Here is a 14344-nt window from a genome sequence, read left to right as displayed (position 1 = left end):
TATGTTAAATCCTTCACGTGTCCCGCCTTCTCATAAGCCACGTCCTTGGCACTTCTCGCCTTCTCATAGATATCCTTTGCATTGCGTGCATTATTGCATATCCCGCTTTCTAATTCTCGTAGGCGATGTCCTTTACATTACCGTACCAGCCTTGAGAGAAACGAAATCTTTTGCATATTGTGCCTTCTTCTCGGCAAAATCCTTGGCAGTTGGCACAACCTGCATTGTGTTTTATCATAAACTTAATTTTCCGCGACTCTGGCTGCTTTACCTGCATCCATCTTTCTTCTTTTGGAAATTCCTACTTCCTCATTCTTGCTACCAAATCCACTACAAAAAGAGTATCAATGTCACCTATAATAAAGTCAGTGCCTATATATCCAATGTAGTCAGTGCCGGCCCAATGAGGGCTCTACGCAAAATTTAAAAAAAATATGTCTTTTTCACCTATTACAAAAATTATAGATTTTCTATAAAAGTCCACCACTTGATATTTTAAGACCTTTTACATATCCTACAAATAAAAAATATCTTTTACATGTAAATAAAAAAAAACTTTATACTTTTAATAGATTTTTAAATGAAAGAGACTTTTAAATTTTTGGGCCCGAATCTTTGGTTTCACTTTAAGCCCTTGTGGCCGGGACTGAATGTAGTCAACGAATCTAAAGATTCTAGAAAAGAAAACAAAAACCAAGAAGACACTACTACTTACTTATGAACTATGGATTAAAATGAGAAAGTACTGTAGACCAAAATAGAATCAACGTGATGGGTGGTACGTAAGCGACTGATTTAGGCCAAAAGTGGGTGTAACCAATTTACTCACGTCGTGGTTTTGTCGGAGATCCAACCAGCCCATGAACCAGACTTCTCCTGCGGCGTCTTCTCATTCCTTTTTCCAAAACACCCTCTGTCACGTCAACACCACCACAACAACCAGCGACACCAATGTCGTACTTCTTCTCTCCATCATCTCTTTTAACGAGTGATTACGGACGGATCAAACTAATCCTTTTTTTTTCCCTTGTTTAAATGTTTTGATTCTAGTTCCAATGTCCTTGGAAGTTTATACTAGTTAGTTTATAAAGAGAAGAGACGCTCGAGTCCAAAACCAGTGGTCTTTCCGAGAAGCGGTTACTGTTCTCCACGTGTTTTGACGAGGTTACGTGGCTACAAACTACAAAGGATGCGGTTTTGTTGTGGGTACGTGTCCTATTAAACGGCTGGTCTTGTTCCCCTCGTAGACCATACTTTCGAAAAAGTAATACAACAATTAGAAAGAGAGAGAGCTCAGAAACCCTTGTTTCTAAAGCGGTTTGCATAACCGGGCTGGTAAGCCGAAATTTAAAACTGCACTACAATTCTAGCTAACCGAAATAGAACCAGTCACTCAAACAGTGTTCACTATTTCATTTTTATATAGAATCAATTCAAAACTATGGAAACGATTGGCCGCCTTCAGTCGCAAGTCTGATTCTCTGGTGATGTTCTTCAATTTTATAATCCACAATTTCTTCAAATAGTTGGGAATCCAAGACGCAGTCCTTTCGTCCGTACACCGCAGCTTGAACTCCAGCAACAAGCTTAGCAATCTCACGACCAGAGAAACCTTCCATCTTTTTTGCAGCTTCTCTGATCACTTGGTCGGTTAGGTCTCCTTCAACGGTGATCTTCTGTGACTTCTTCTTGAAAAAGCTGCTCCATTTAAGGTTTGACTCTTTGTCTTCACCAGCTAGGTACTTGTTGAGATAGAGCTTGAGGAGCTTGAAGCGCTCTTCTTCACCAGGGAGAGGAAACTCGATAACTTCGTCAATCCTGTCTGTGACTGCACTATCAAGATCACCGGGTCTGTTTGTAGCCAGGACAAGAACTATGTCCCGTGACTGATCACCGGTTCGAAATAGTAACGCGTTCAGAGCGCTGCGCTGGGCCTCGCTCATGTACGTACTGTTACGTCTGCAATAGAAGATGAACTATTAAGAAAAGAAACCCTGGAGACACTGTACGAAGTAACAAAATGAGCTTTAGTAATCGGTGGACAGTCCACTGATTTTTCTCAGGCTATACTACATTCTGCCTTGTGTTGGTAAAAAGTTTGCAATCCGAGTAAGAGATATATTGGTTCAAAGTCAAAACTATATCATATATATTATAGAATTCTAGTAGATGAGAAGCACTAGAATACCAAAAGGCTATAGAAAAGAGGTGAAAGCATCTTACTCGCATAGGAAAGCATCGGCCTCATCGATGAAAAGCAGTAAGCCTTTGTTTGATTTCTTGGCCCAATCAAATATCTGATGGATTTTTGTTACAGCCTGTGCACCAAGAGGAGCAACATCTCCTCCTGTCATCATAGCATAATCGAGATCCTGCAGCACAATATAATCAAAACAGGTGTAAAAGCAAGGGATGAATTTGGTCAATCTGTACTAAATTCATAAAATGTGGCTCAAGTTCGCAGTTGCACAAAGAATATTAACTCACCGACTTCCGAGCAATCTCCCTCGCCACCATAGTTTTACCGGTACCTGGAGGCCCATAAAACATCATGTTGCGGAATGGGGCTTGATGGGACTTGGTATTTGCTGTGGCTCTAGCAAGACGCTCAATTCTCTTCTTCAAGGAATGATGGAGAATTACATTTTCAAGGGGCTTTTCTCCTTCTGCAGATGCTGCTGCCCCTGCAGCTGTACTAATTTTGTTCTTAAACTGAGACACTGAGCTTGCCCATGGAAATCTACCCATGGAAGACTCTCTGATAAGTGATGGCTGCCCAAGAATCCTGTTAATATAACCCCAGGTAACCCTAGCACCCTCTCTGTTATCATAAGAAAACAGTTAAGCTTCTTTAAATTCACAGCTACATAGGTTTCTAAAATGAGATATAAATATTGCAAAACTAGGAGATGCATACCGAGTTGTGTAAACCCCAGCAGCTAATGCTGTAACGCCTCCAACAGTCATTATCAGTTTATTTCGATCAGTTAATAAGGTCCTGACTCCCCCTGACAAGTTCAATATAGAAGCAAATGAATATGAAGCCACATTTTTCAATAGCAATAACTTCTGAAAGCGAAAATTAAACATCTGCAGGTGGATGTCTTCTAAAATATTCCTTGGAAGGTTACTTAGTTTCAGAACAATCTAGAGAGAAGCACAGATATAAAGGGGATTATAGAAACTGAGAGAAACAAAGAAAGAATAACAGGATGGAACAATGCTTATAAGGTCCATACCTTCAATGTGACTGAAGGTTGTGTTGATCGCTGCAAGCCATTTTTCCCTTTCACCATTGATCTTATCCAAAAGCATTCTCCTATTCTGCTCTTCAGTAAGTTTAGCTTCATGAGCTCGGCCTTCAGCCTCAGCCATGGCTTTGACGCGAATTGTCTCTCGCTCAAGTTCAGCTCTCTCTTTCTCAGTCTGGCGCTGCTGTGCTTGAATCTGCTCTTCCGTGGCAATTCTTGTTTTCTCCTTCCGTATAGAAGACTCTTCTTGCATCTTAACCAATTCACCATTATGCCTTCTCTGAACTTCATGATCTGTCTGCAAAATTTCCATTCCAAGTCACAATACTTCTCAGTAAAGGACAGACACACAACATAGGTTCACAGTTTCTTTCTAAAAAAAGTACCTGCTGTCGCTTCCTTGCCAACTCATCCTCATATCGAAGCATTTGCGCTTTCGCTTGTGCCTGTTGCTGCACTAGATTCCTCTGCTCCTCAGCTAGCTTCCGCTGTCTTTCCTGCCCCATTCAAATCCCCCATAAAAAACAATCATATTTATCACTTCCCAGCTTCCAATGAAATAACAAAGACATCAAAAAGACAGTTGAATGAATTCACAAGGAGAAGGTTTACTCACAATGTCCTTGTGAGCTTGAATAGCTTCATTATGTTCTTTCTCAGCCGCTAATTCAGCTAATCGAGTCTTCTCCTGCTTTCGCATTAGATCAAACACCTGGTGAACACAAAAGAACATCATGTAAGCAACGTCTCAACACACAACAAAGAACGACGAGGTATCTAGAGATTCAATCATCACCTGTTTGGAATGAGGAGAGCTGTTGATTTCGCGAAGAGCTTTAGCACCTCTTTCCAAAGACTCAGGATCGAAACCAGATCCTTTAGGCTCATCGGAGTCCGATTTAGAATTCGTCGATGAAGACTTGTGATCAGTTGGAGATTCTTCTGCCGGAGGTGAAGAAGAGAAGAAAGGAAAGCGAAATCGCGAGTCAGCGTAGGCGCGGTTCTGTGACATCGACATGGAAGTGAACGCAGCAGCTATCGCCGCCGCGGAACATAGTCTAGAAGCAGCCATTTGGAGTACACGACTAGAAGCAGCTTCCTAAACCCCAATTAAGAAACGAAGAAGAGTCTTTTTAAAATTCAAACATTTCGAAATGAGAAATGGTGCTCCCAAAGGTTCTTATGGAAATGGTTGTGGACAGTCGTCGGAAAAGTTTCTCCGGCAGCCAAGACCATAAACCCCACGGTGGCTAGGTTATATGATGAGTCTTTATGATTTGTTTTTGAGCTGTCCACAGACTCGAATCACGCTCTGGGCTAACTTTTAAATCTGAGCCCATCTTTGGCCCCTTGCCCCCTTGTTTAAGGCCCATTTTTCATATAAGATCTTTTCGGTGGCACAAGGTTTAAACTTTAAATTAAAATTTTGAATTTTGAGTAAGTATATGTATATCAGTATCCCTGGATCAGTATACGTTATGGTTTGTATTTTTAATTTACAGGAATAACTTGATTTATCTTTGTTTCTTTCTATTATAAATTTATAATCATTATTTCTGTAACAGTTTTAAAAAATTAAAATTAAAATGAAGATTATTGTTTATGTTGTTGTTACTCCTTTATATTGCGATAATTCTTTATAATATCTATGTGTAAACTGGTTATTATAGAAATTAATAAAATAGATGTTACAAAAATTATACATAAACACAGTCTTACGAATTTCGAAAGCATCGTTAGTACGCACTATTTTTAAATATTATTTTTAAATGAAAAAGACATGTGAATAATATATAATATATAGTGAAAATGAAACAAATTTTGTAGTATAACAATTTATTTGCTTGTGAAAATCGAAATTTTGAAATGTTCAATGTAAAAAAGTTCCCGCTCAAAATCTTCTTCACTCGGTGCATGTAGTTTCTGAACCCGAAAGATTAATTGTTAACGAATACAATTGGTTCGTTTTCATATTTTGAAACAATCCTGATCTTCTCCTCTTCCATTAACCATCAATCATTTTTTATAATTGTTCGATCAGATAATGCCCAAGAGATTTCAGAATTAAGCTGAAAGCTGAGGTGCCAAATATGGCGTGTTGGCTGGTTAGTATGCTCAATACATTAAACTGAGCGTATGATCCGAGACTGTTACTATATGAACTCAAATTGACTAAAATATATAAAAGGATGGAACTGAGAGAGATTATTACATAGTATTGAAAACCAAACAGAAATTAAACAAAGCCAATAAAAGCAATACATCGAATTCTTAATTAGTTCTTCAGAGATTCTCTCAAATGTCCTCTTCTTAATTTAAGTCATGATATTAATGGCTTCAATTAGTGTTACGGTACCTAGGTTGTGGATAGCGTCCAGACTCAATGTCATTCACATCCCTGATTAGCAATTCGTAATGTCGCTTTACCTCCTCAGCTGATTTTCCACCAACTGCTCTTGCAACGTTTTGCCAGCGGTCAGGAGTGTCTTGGTCATATGTAGCCAACGCCATTTCGAATTGCTTGTCCTGTTTAGGTGTCCATGAAGAGTTAGAGCTTCGGGAAGTGCTGATTGAATTGGAAGCCATTAGTGAAAATGTGGATCAAAAATGAGGAATTGAGAATAAGGTTGGTTGTTGTATTGATGATGAGTAGAGATGATTTGAATTGGTTAAGTTTTGAGAGAGTGTGGAGCTCCTTATATGTAGGAGGGGAAAAGCAATGTGTGGGGTTATAAGCCAGTTGGAAGAATATATACTTCGAAATGAGAGATTTTTAGAATGACCATTCTTTTAGCAACCACATAAAATTTTAGTGAAGGGAAAAAAGTTTTGATATGATGATCATCATGATTAGAGTCTAGTCCCTTAAAAGGACATAATAAAGGTTTAATAGTTTAGTGGAATGAGATTCTCTTGACTATTGCTATAAGGAAATTAGGAGGCTTCCTTTTTCTTGCTAGTGTCCTAAAAGTTTACCAATAACTATTGGACCCTCCCTTACCCCTTTCAGCATTTTTGGATCTTATCATCATTAGTGTCGACTTAATCCCCTATCGTATCCGATACTATTCATAAAGCATGTATAAGCATTTTGTTTAATAATATTTTTTGAACATTTTCTCTTGTGTGATTTTGATTTAATATCTATAGGATTCCTATTTGCATTGTTTGATTAGCAGTTTAATTTTATGTCTTTTCTACGATGGACTGTGACACAAGAAGCGAATCTTGCCATTCTTGGTCCCAAGATCTTTGAGCAACTTCAGGTAATATTCTTTTTTCTTTCTTTTTATGAAATGTAAATATCAGCAAAAATGTGAGCTAGTACATAAAATGGTTTTACGAACGAGCTTAACCATATTGAAATGAGACCTTAACCAAAACAAAAAAGGGATCATATGGGTGTTTATATATGAGTGAGTACGTAGTTTAACATCTAGCTACGTCGTCCTATTTGTCCGATGCTCTATATATAGCTCTAGTAGGTTTAGGTGAATTGTTAAGCTTGTGTTTTATATTTCTTGCAATTTTTCATCTTGTGTGATGGAGGAAAAATAAAAATATTAACTAAGTTCATATTTGCACTGATAGATGTCTTTTCGATCTGATTGTGGCTCTAAGTCTTTATTCATCTCTCTTCCATCACCGGAGTGTGACAAAAAGAGAATCATGCCAATATTGGTCTCGAGATCATTGAGCAACTTCAGGTAATCATACATTTACTGGTTTATATTGAGCATCTCTAGGAAAACAAAAAAAGGACCATGATTTTGTGAATATTAAACGCTATTTATGTCTGGTGCCTTTAGCTAGTAGCTGTACGTCAGAACATGATTCCAGTTATTAGACAAAAAGACAAAATCTCATACGACACACAGTACTAATTAAAGAAGATGTACTTTGGCATAATCAGAGGTTTTAGCCCTCACAAACATCTTCATTCGTGGGTGCCACGGAATAACATTCTTGGACAATGATAGTTCCATTTATTATTATTTTTTTAGAAAAAAATTAAGATGATTTACTCACTAACCTAACCATTTGTTTCTTTCCTTTTGTGCAGCCTCTTCTCTTCTAAACCTTGTGTAAAAATCTCGTTGATCTCTTGGGATTTTGTTCTTGCATCGAGATTACTGACCTAGAGATGGGAACTAGCTAGCAGCAGCACATTTGTATAAAGAATATTCAGGTGTTCTTGTCTTCTTTATAATCTTCACCTTTGAACATGGTTAGAGAATATATCGGACTAATTCTCCAAATCTTGGGATCTTATCTTCGAGAGATCTTCTGCGCCTTTCTTACGCTTCTTGTGCTTATTTGTTTAATTTTTTTTTTCGATCCTCAGATTCTTCGACTACCGAGAGGGTGAGAAGTTATGGAACTTTCTTCGTACATAAAATTTGTATACAAGAAATGTGTTTACCTCTCTAACTTTGCGTGGTAGGTGCTCTACTTTCATGTTGTGTTTTATTTGTAGCCATTTTTTCAATCGTGTTGGTTATTACTTATTATGAGAAAAACTAAGTACAAATAACTACATTAGGAGAACAATCATGGACTGTATTTTTTTTTTATAAATATTTCTTGTAATCTTTTGTATGATTTTGATTAGAGATGTCAAACGGGCATACCCGCGCCCAAACGGGCTGACCGTGACGGTCCTGTCTTTTCAGTGATCCGTCGCGGACAAGTCTGTCATGGGCATCGGGCGACGTATCAATGCCCATGCCCGCTCTGCTTTGTTTTGCGGACAAACGGCGCAGATCCAAGTCATATACTAGTCTTGACAAAATTTAGGGATTAACATTGAGACTCCCTCTACGGATTAACATCAACATAGCAAAACAAGTAGAACCATAAACAACAAATGAAGATGTTTAAACTGAAATTTAAATCAAATAAATAGTAAACTGAAAGTATTAAACCAAAGTATTAAACTGAAAGTATTAAACTGAAATGAAAAGCTGAAAACATAAATCTCAAGGTCAAGATGTCTCATCAACCAAATCAAGCTTCATCATCAACAATTGATTGGAAAGAAGGTAATATCTCATCTTCATCAAATTCTTCATCCTCCTCTACATATGGCAAAGTAATAGAAGGTCAAGGTAAATATATATCATTTAAAAGTTACACAATCAATACCAAATTGTGAAAATTGTTTGCCTACCATTTTCATATGCTTCAAAACCTTTTAACCAATTGCGGCAACTTATTAGTGTTTGAACATTTTTTGGGAGAAGACGACTTCTGTACTTGTTCAAAACTCGAGTTCCAATACTAAAAAAAGATTCAGATGCTACTGTTGTGATTGGTATACTAAGGAGTAAGGAGGTCGCAAGCCATTGACGCCAGTTCTCTATACCGTTGAGAGTTATCTTTCCAATATTTTAAAATATCCAAACTCTCATACTCTATCATGTCTATCGGCGGATCATCTAGATACATTTCCAAAGAAGACTTTCCACTAGTAACAACAGTTTGTTTGCGGAAGTTTATAAAATCCTGCAAATGTATAAAACATGACCCAAAACATTTAAAAAAAATCTGCAAATGTATATATATAAAAAAACTGTAACTACACCAGAAAAATTCTAGACATCTATACACATTTCTCAAAACAAAACTTAGAAACCAATAGCATAAGAGACTGAGAACTTACATCAAAGTTGCCAAAACTCCCTTTTTTTTCCTTCATTCTCTTCAGTTTTCTAATTAGTTTCACGTGTCTCTGAAGAAGATGATGTAAAGATTGACTTATTCTCATAAGATTCAATAAGAGTAGTAAGCTTACCACGCAAATGTTTAATCTTTATCTCAGCAGAAGCCTTGTCGTTCTTTTCAAATCAATATTTTACAAGTGTTAGCTTCAACCTTGGATCAAACACTGTAGTCATTGCAAATACATCACTAACCTCTTCCCAATACTTATCAAACCTTTCTCTCATTGGGACAATCATACTTCTGATGACTTCATCTTGATTATGTGAATTCGATATCAACCAATTGTTGATCTTCCAAACTTGCATGAAATACAAGTTTGAAGTTGGATATGTTGAACCTGATATCAGATTAGTGATTTCATCAAAAGGCTCCAAAAACTCACAAATCTGCTTCAATCGGTGCCATTCAGCTTCTGTAGGGTGAAACATGTAGTTTCTCCCATCAATGACTTTGAGATTACCAAAGGCAGCTCGATACTTTAGAGCCCTATTAAGCATCTTGTATGTTGAGTTCCATCTAGTTCTCACATCCATAATCAAGCCTGCTTTCAATTGTAGACCAACAACTTCAACACATCTTGCAAACAAAATCTCACGTTTTTCAGAAGCTTGAACATATTTGATACTCTCTCTGATCTTTTCCAATGTATCATCTATATCTTTCAGGCCAATCTGAACAATGATGTTGAGAATATGTGCTGCGCATCGCACATGAAAATAGTCTCCTCCACACAACAAATCATTCCGCAACATAAGCTGAGATTTCAGAATCTCTTGTGTTGTGTCATTGTTAGTAGCATTGTCTAACGTGATGGAAAACACTTTTTTCTCAATTCCCCAATCCTTCCACTTATCTAGAATCTCCATTGCTATGTTCATAACTGAATATGGAGGCGGAAAAGCATAGAAAGCAATAATCTTGCTGTTTAATTTCCAGTTCCTGTCAACATAATGTGTTGTTAGACACATGTAGCCCTCATGAGTGATTGCAGTCCACAAATCAGAAGTGAAGCTAATCCTCCCTGGAAAGTGAGCTTATTCTCTCTTTAAATTCTTTGTCTCATTCTCATAGAACTTGTAAATGTCTGCTGCAGCTGGTTTGCTATTTTGACCAATAATCGGATGAAACATTTAACAACAAAAAAAAAAGATGTCGAGACTTGCAAAGTCACTAAGACTCGCAATGTTCAAATACTTTGATCTCCGTGACGCCTTTGAGGTAATGGGCTTGCTAATCTTATAAAGTAAATCATTGTATTCAATGATGACCACCAGTCTATCATCATCATCATCATCATCATCATCATCATCATCATCATCATCATCATCACAGAGCCGGCCCAAGCCACAAGCTGATGAACCATGTGCTTGCAGCCCGGTTCTAGTTATAATATTTTCGGCCTTATATTTGTCAAAAATCTCATATAGTTCTATTGGTTAAGGGTTAGGTGGAGGAGTGAAAGGTAGTGGGTTCGATTCTCAAACTTGCAAATAGGTTTAAAACAATTTTTTTGGGTATAAATTAGGTCTTTTTTGTTTTTGGGCTTGTGGCCTTCTGATTGTTAGCGATCATCATCACCACTCATTCACTCATCACCACTTCTCATATATAAATTATCGATCTTTTCCACTCTTACCAAATACAAATCTAACGAAACTTCATTTAAACACAATATTTCTTGATACGTCATTTGATATTTGTGTTTCTAAAACTTTCAAATGTGACATAAGATTAAAAATGGAAAGTAATGAAACATGTATATAAAATAAACAAAAATATGTGTACAATTTTTTTCGAATAGAAGGTCAAAATTAATGGGTTATTACTTATTATTAGTAAGAAAAATATTCATAATAAATGAAAACATATAAACAAAAAATCATTTGACAATAATCTAAAACCGTACGTCCTACAAGGCTACAATGCAGCCAGGCTTCATCTTATAATCCAATATTTTAAGTGGTTTGTAAGGGCATTGAAGGTAGTAAATCATTAAAATGAAGATTTGAGGGTGGTTTGCTCCAACAATAACCCCTCAAAAAAATCTTTCAAAACTAATTAATTTGCAATATAGTCTTTAATATTTCCAAAATTCACTAATAATGAGACAAACTCATAAATAAATCTATAACATATATTTTCTATATTATACAACATAGATATTATTTATTTTATTATACAACACACATTATTACATAATAAAAGTTACATGATAATATAAATTACATACATAATGATTAAAACTTTCATATATATATATATATATATAACACAGTAAAAAATTATATCAAACAATATTAAAAAATAAATTACCTTATATGATAAAACAAAATAATATGTAATTTTCAAAAAACATAAAAGAAAATTACATGTAAAAGAATAAAATTACTCAACATAACTATTTTCATAGTGCTCCCATATATGATAAATTATTGCACTGTTGTTGTAAAAAAAATATTTTGTAAATGGTATATCTTTTATATATCAATAATTTTAATTTATTGTATTTGAATTTATATAGGTATATTTATAACAATTGAATTTGATAAAATTATTTGTAAGATATATATATTACAAGGACTAAAATGAAATTTGTAAAAATCTTTGAGGGTCTCAATAGTGCACCCTCAAATTTGAAGGCTCACTATTCAAACCCTTAAACTTTAAGGGTTTGTTGGAGTTCAAAAACCCTTCAAATTTGAAGGTTTGAGGGTTTGTTGGAGAAGCTAGCTATGAAACTTTGTTTCTTTTGTTGAATACAAAATTTTTAGAATTAATATTTTACATGATAATTTGAAATATCATGAACTATAACTGAGATATTATGAAAAGGGAAATAAGGATCACTAAAAGTCTAATTTAGATTACAAAATGGAATACACAAAATTATAAATTTATGTATTTTAAATTGAAACCTAAATTAAGGATTGTAAATTTGCAATCACAACAATAAAATTAATTACAAAAAGTAAGAGTAACAAACAGAAAGCTAATAGTTAGGTATGAAACTTACTGAAAGGAAGACGCTTAGATAATTTTCTAAAAATTGTAGATTCAACAATGACNAAAAAAAAAAAAAAAAAAAAAAAAAGAAATCAAATGAAGTTGCATCAGCTACATTGAGTCTAAGTATTAGGATTGTAGTTATAGCTTTACAATAACAAAAATGAACTATAAAATGTAAGAATAACAAACATAAAGCTAATGACATGCAGCTGCATCAGTTACGTTGAGTCTTGCATGGGTTTGGCAGCAACTTCCGCGGAGCACTGACAGCATAAGCGAGTAGTCCGAACATCAGCTAATAGTTTTTGCCAAAGCCATTCGAAGCTTACAGATAGAAGTGGCAGTCCTGATGCGGTGGGTTCCGTGAGTGCTAAGAGCCTAAGAGAACTTTAAAATTTCTCGATTCCATTTTTTGAAGAAGACTGCTGAACTCATCATTTGAGAAATTATTATTATTTGAGATCATAAACACACTAACAACTTGATTGGGATTGAAGAGCGAATGGTCCAGAACCATGAGAAAAATGTCCCTCATCATCATTTTAACTCTCTCATGTATGTTCCCTGACTCTATATATCAAAATAGAGATACTACTAATGATTACATAACATATAAGATTAAAAAAAAAAGAGAGAAAAAGAGGGTTTTATGTATAGGACCTTCGAGATGAAAAGTGAATAGGAGTTCGTCGTAATTTTCCTCCTCCGGGAAATCGTTCAGCTGTTTTTCTCTCCCAAGATAAAAAAGAGTGGCATACTTTCCCTAGCAAAAACCTTAACCTCAACAGCTAATTTGATATTGTGATAAAGAACATATGGACTAAACTTATGAGGAATTGGGTGATGAGTTTCTAAAACTTATGTGGTGTTGGAAATGGGTTTCACCCTACCTTAACAGGCATCTTCTCAGCCTACCTAGCAAATGTTCAACATAGCTTCTAAAAGGGTTGATCAACCAAATAGAATGAGGTTGGCCGGCGACACACCTAGAAGGCCCGTTAGGACGCTCAACCTATTTAAACGACGGTCAGAGCACGAACACGCCGCCAAAGCAGTGAAGCGGCACCACATCAATCCCAAGACAAGGAGATGATACGTCCCATCAACTATAAATAAAGGAGATCCTCGAGTGAGTAGGGACAGAAATTAACTACAGTAGGAGTCAGGATATTATCCAATTTCAATTTTAAGTGCTTAAGTTGTTTTAGTGAGTATACAGTTCTGTAACTAGTCGTCCGGCTTATAGTAACATTACTGTAATCTTGCTGATTCTTGATAAACTCAATATGAATTGTAACATCCGCGAACCGAAATCCCGGTTTAGGAATTGCATCGGTCAATGCAAGGTTGTTTTCTGCAGACGAGTTTAAGTGAAACGCTGCGTTTTGGGCAAAGGAAAAGGAGAAAAACCCTTAAGTCGTTTCTTTTGTCTCATTAGTTGTTTTGGCCGCTTTTGCGAGAGAAAAGAGAGAAAGAGTGTTCTTGGTGTTCATGGAGATTTTCTGTGGATTGGTGGCTTTTCTGGTGAGATCTGAGGCTTAGGACGTTGTAGGAGCTTCCTAGGAGCGTGTTCTTGATTGTTTAAGGTTCAAAATCTTCTTGGCAAAGGTAAGTGCATGACCATGACTTATCTAAGCTGGAGAAATCTCTGATTTGCTTGTTTTGTGTTGTTAGGCTTGTTAGATTGGTATTTGGGACGATTGAAAGCTTTCTTGTGACTTGGGATTGTGTTTTGTGGTTACAGGAACAAAAATCCGGCGAGAAGCTTCGGGGGAAAAACGATGCTCGACATTGCATTGGTTGATGCACACTGTACGTAGGTCGATGCAGATGCGAGGACGGCGCGTAAAATCTAGGGTTTTTGTGCTATGTCGAGCATGCGTCGGTCGATGCAATGGGAGCATCGGTCGATGCAATTAACCTTGCATCGGTCAATGCAGATCTTGCTTCGGTCGACGCAACCTCCAACTGGTGTCGATCGATGCATTTTGGTGTTGGTCGATGCTGAGTCCTGGTTTGTTATTGTTGATTGTTGATTGTTTATTGATGGTTAGAGATGACTCTATTGCTTGTGTGTATAGCCCAGTAGATGGGAGGATTGCCTTACTGAGTGTTTATAAAATACTCATGCATTGCAATTTGCGTTTGTGGTGCAGGTAAAGGCAAAATGTGATCGTAGAATCAAGGCAATGAAGAGGAGGATGTTCTAGTGGTTCTCTTGGTTGTCTGGCTTCTGTTAGGTTGCTAGAGTTGGGTCCTAGAATGTTGTTTAGGATTGCTGGTTCTCTGGTTTATGCTGTTTGGATCATTAGTTTATGATTTGGATTTAATATCGGTTATTGGATTATGATTGGATTATTTAT

General features: G+C 36.3%; 3 protein-coding genes across 3 annotated transcripts; all 3 read right to left on the bottom strand.

Moving 5' to 3' along the window:
* On the bottom strand, positions 1294-4515 carry LOC104700393 (ATPase family AAA domain-containing protein 3-like). The gene is made up of 8 exons (XM_010415913.2): positions 4048-4515; positions 3868-3963; positions 3638-3748; positions 3240-3549; positions 2918-3008; positions 2488-2821; positions 2224-2372; positions 1294-1959 (listed from the first exon to the last, which is right to left on the bottom strand). The coding sequence occupies exons 1-8, from the start codon at positions 4321-4323 to the stop codon at positions 1440-1442; spliced, it is 1887 nt and encodes a 628-aa protein (XP_010414215.1). The 5' UTR covers positions 4324-4515; the 3' UTR covers positions 1294-1439.
* LOC104700383 (protein RADIALIS-like 4) lies at positions 5402-5946 on the bottom strand. The gene has a single exon (XM_010415903.2). It carries the CDS (start codon positions 5835-5837, stop codon positions 5589-5591), a length of 249 nt encoding a protein of 82 aa, XP_010414205.1. The 5' UTR covers positions 5838-5946; the 3' UTR covers positions 5402-5588.
* LOC104710343 (zinc finger BED domain-containing protein RICESLEEPER 2-like) lies at positions 8571-9841 on the bottom strand. Its single transcript, XM_010426927.1, has 2 exons — positions 9110-9841; positions 8571-8756 (listed from the first exon to the last, which is right to left on the bottom strand). Exons 1-2 carry the CDS (start codon positions 9839-9841, stop codon positions 8571-8573), a joined length of 918 nt encoding a protein of 305 aa, XP_010425229.1.

This window comes from Camelina sativa, chromosome 1, assembly GCF_000633955.1.
Source record: "Camelina sativa cultivar DH55 chromosome 1, Cs, whole genome shotgun sequence".
Classification (NCBI taxonomy): domain Eukaryota; kingdom Viridiplantae; phylum Streptophyta; class Magnoliopsida; order Brassicales; family Brassicaceae; genus Camelina; species Camelina sativa.
Note: the sequence above shows the minus strand (reverse complement) of the source record. Positions and strands in the feature narration are given on the sequence as shown.

Coding starts and splice junctions, on each gene's coding strand:
- LOC104700383 (XM_010415903.2), bottom strand. CDS start 5,837: ATGGCTTCCAATTCAATCAGCACTTCCCGAAGCTCTAACTCTTCATGG.
- LOC104710343 (XM_010426927.1), bottom strand. CDS start 9,841: ATGGAGATTCTAGATAAGTGGAAGGATTGGGGAATTGAGAAAAAAGTG. Junction 8,757..9,109: donor CAAGGTTGAAGCTAACACTT/GTAAAATATTGA, acceptor ATACATTTGCAG/GATTTTATAAACTTCCGCAA.
- LOC104700393 (XM_010415913.2), bottom strand. CDS start 4,323: ATGGCTGCTTCTAGACTATGTTCCGCGGCGGCGATAGCTGCTGCGTTC. Junction 3,964..4,047: donor GCTCTCCTCATTCCAAACAG/GTGATGATTGAA, acceptor TGTGTTCACCAG/GTGTTTGATCTAATGCGAAA. Junction 2,373..2,487: donor GGGAGATTGCTCGGAAGTCG/GTGAGTTAATAT, acceptor ATTGTGCTGCAG/GATCTCGATTATGCTATGAT.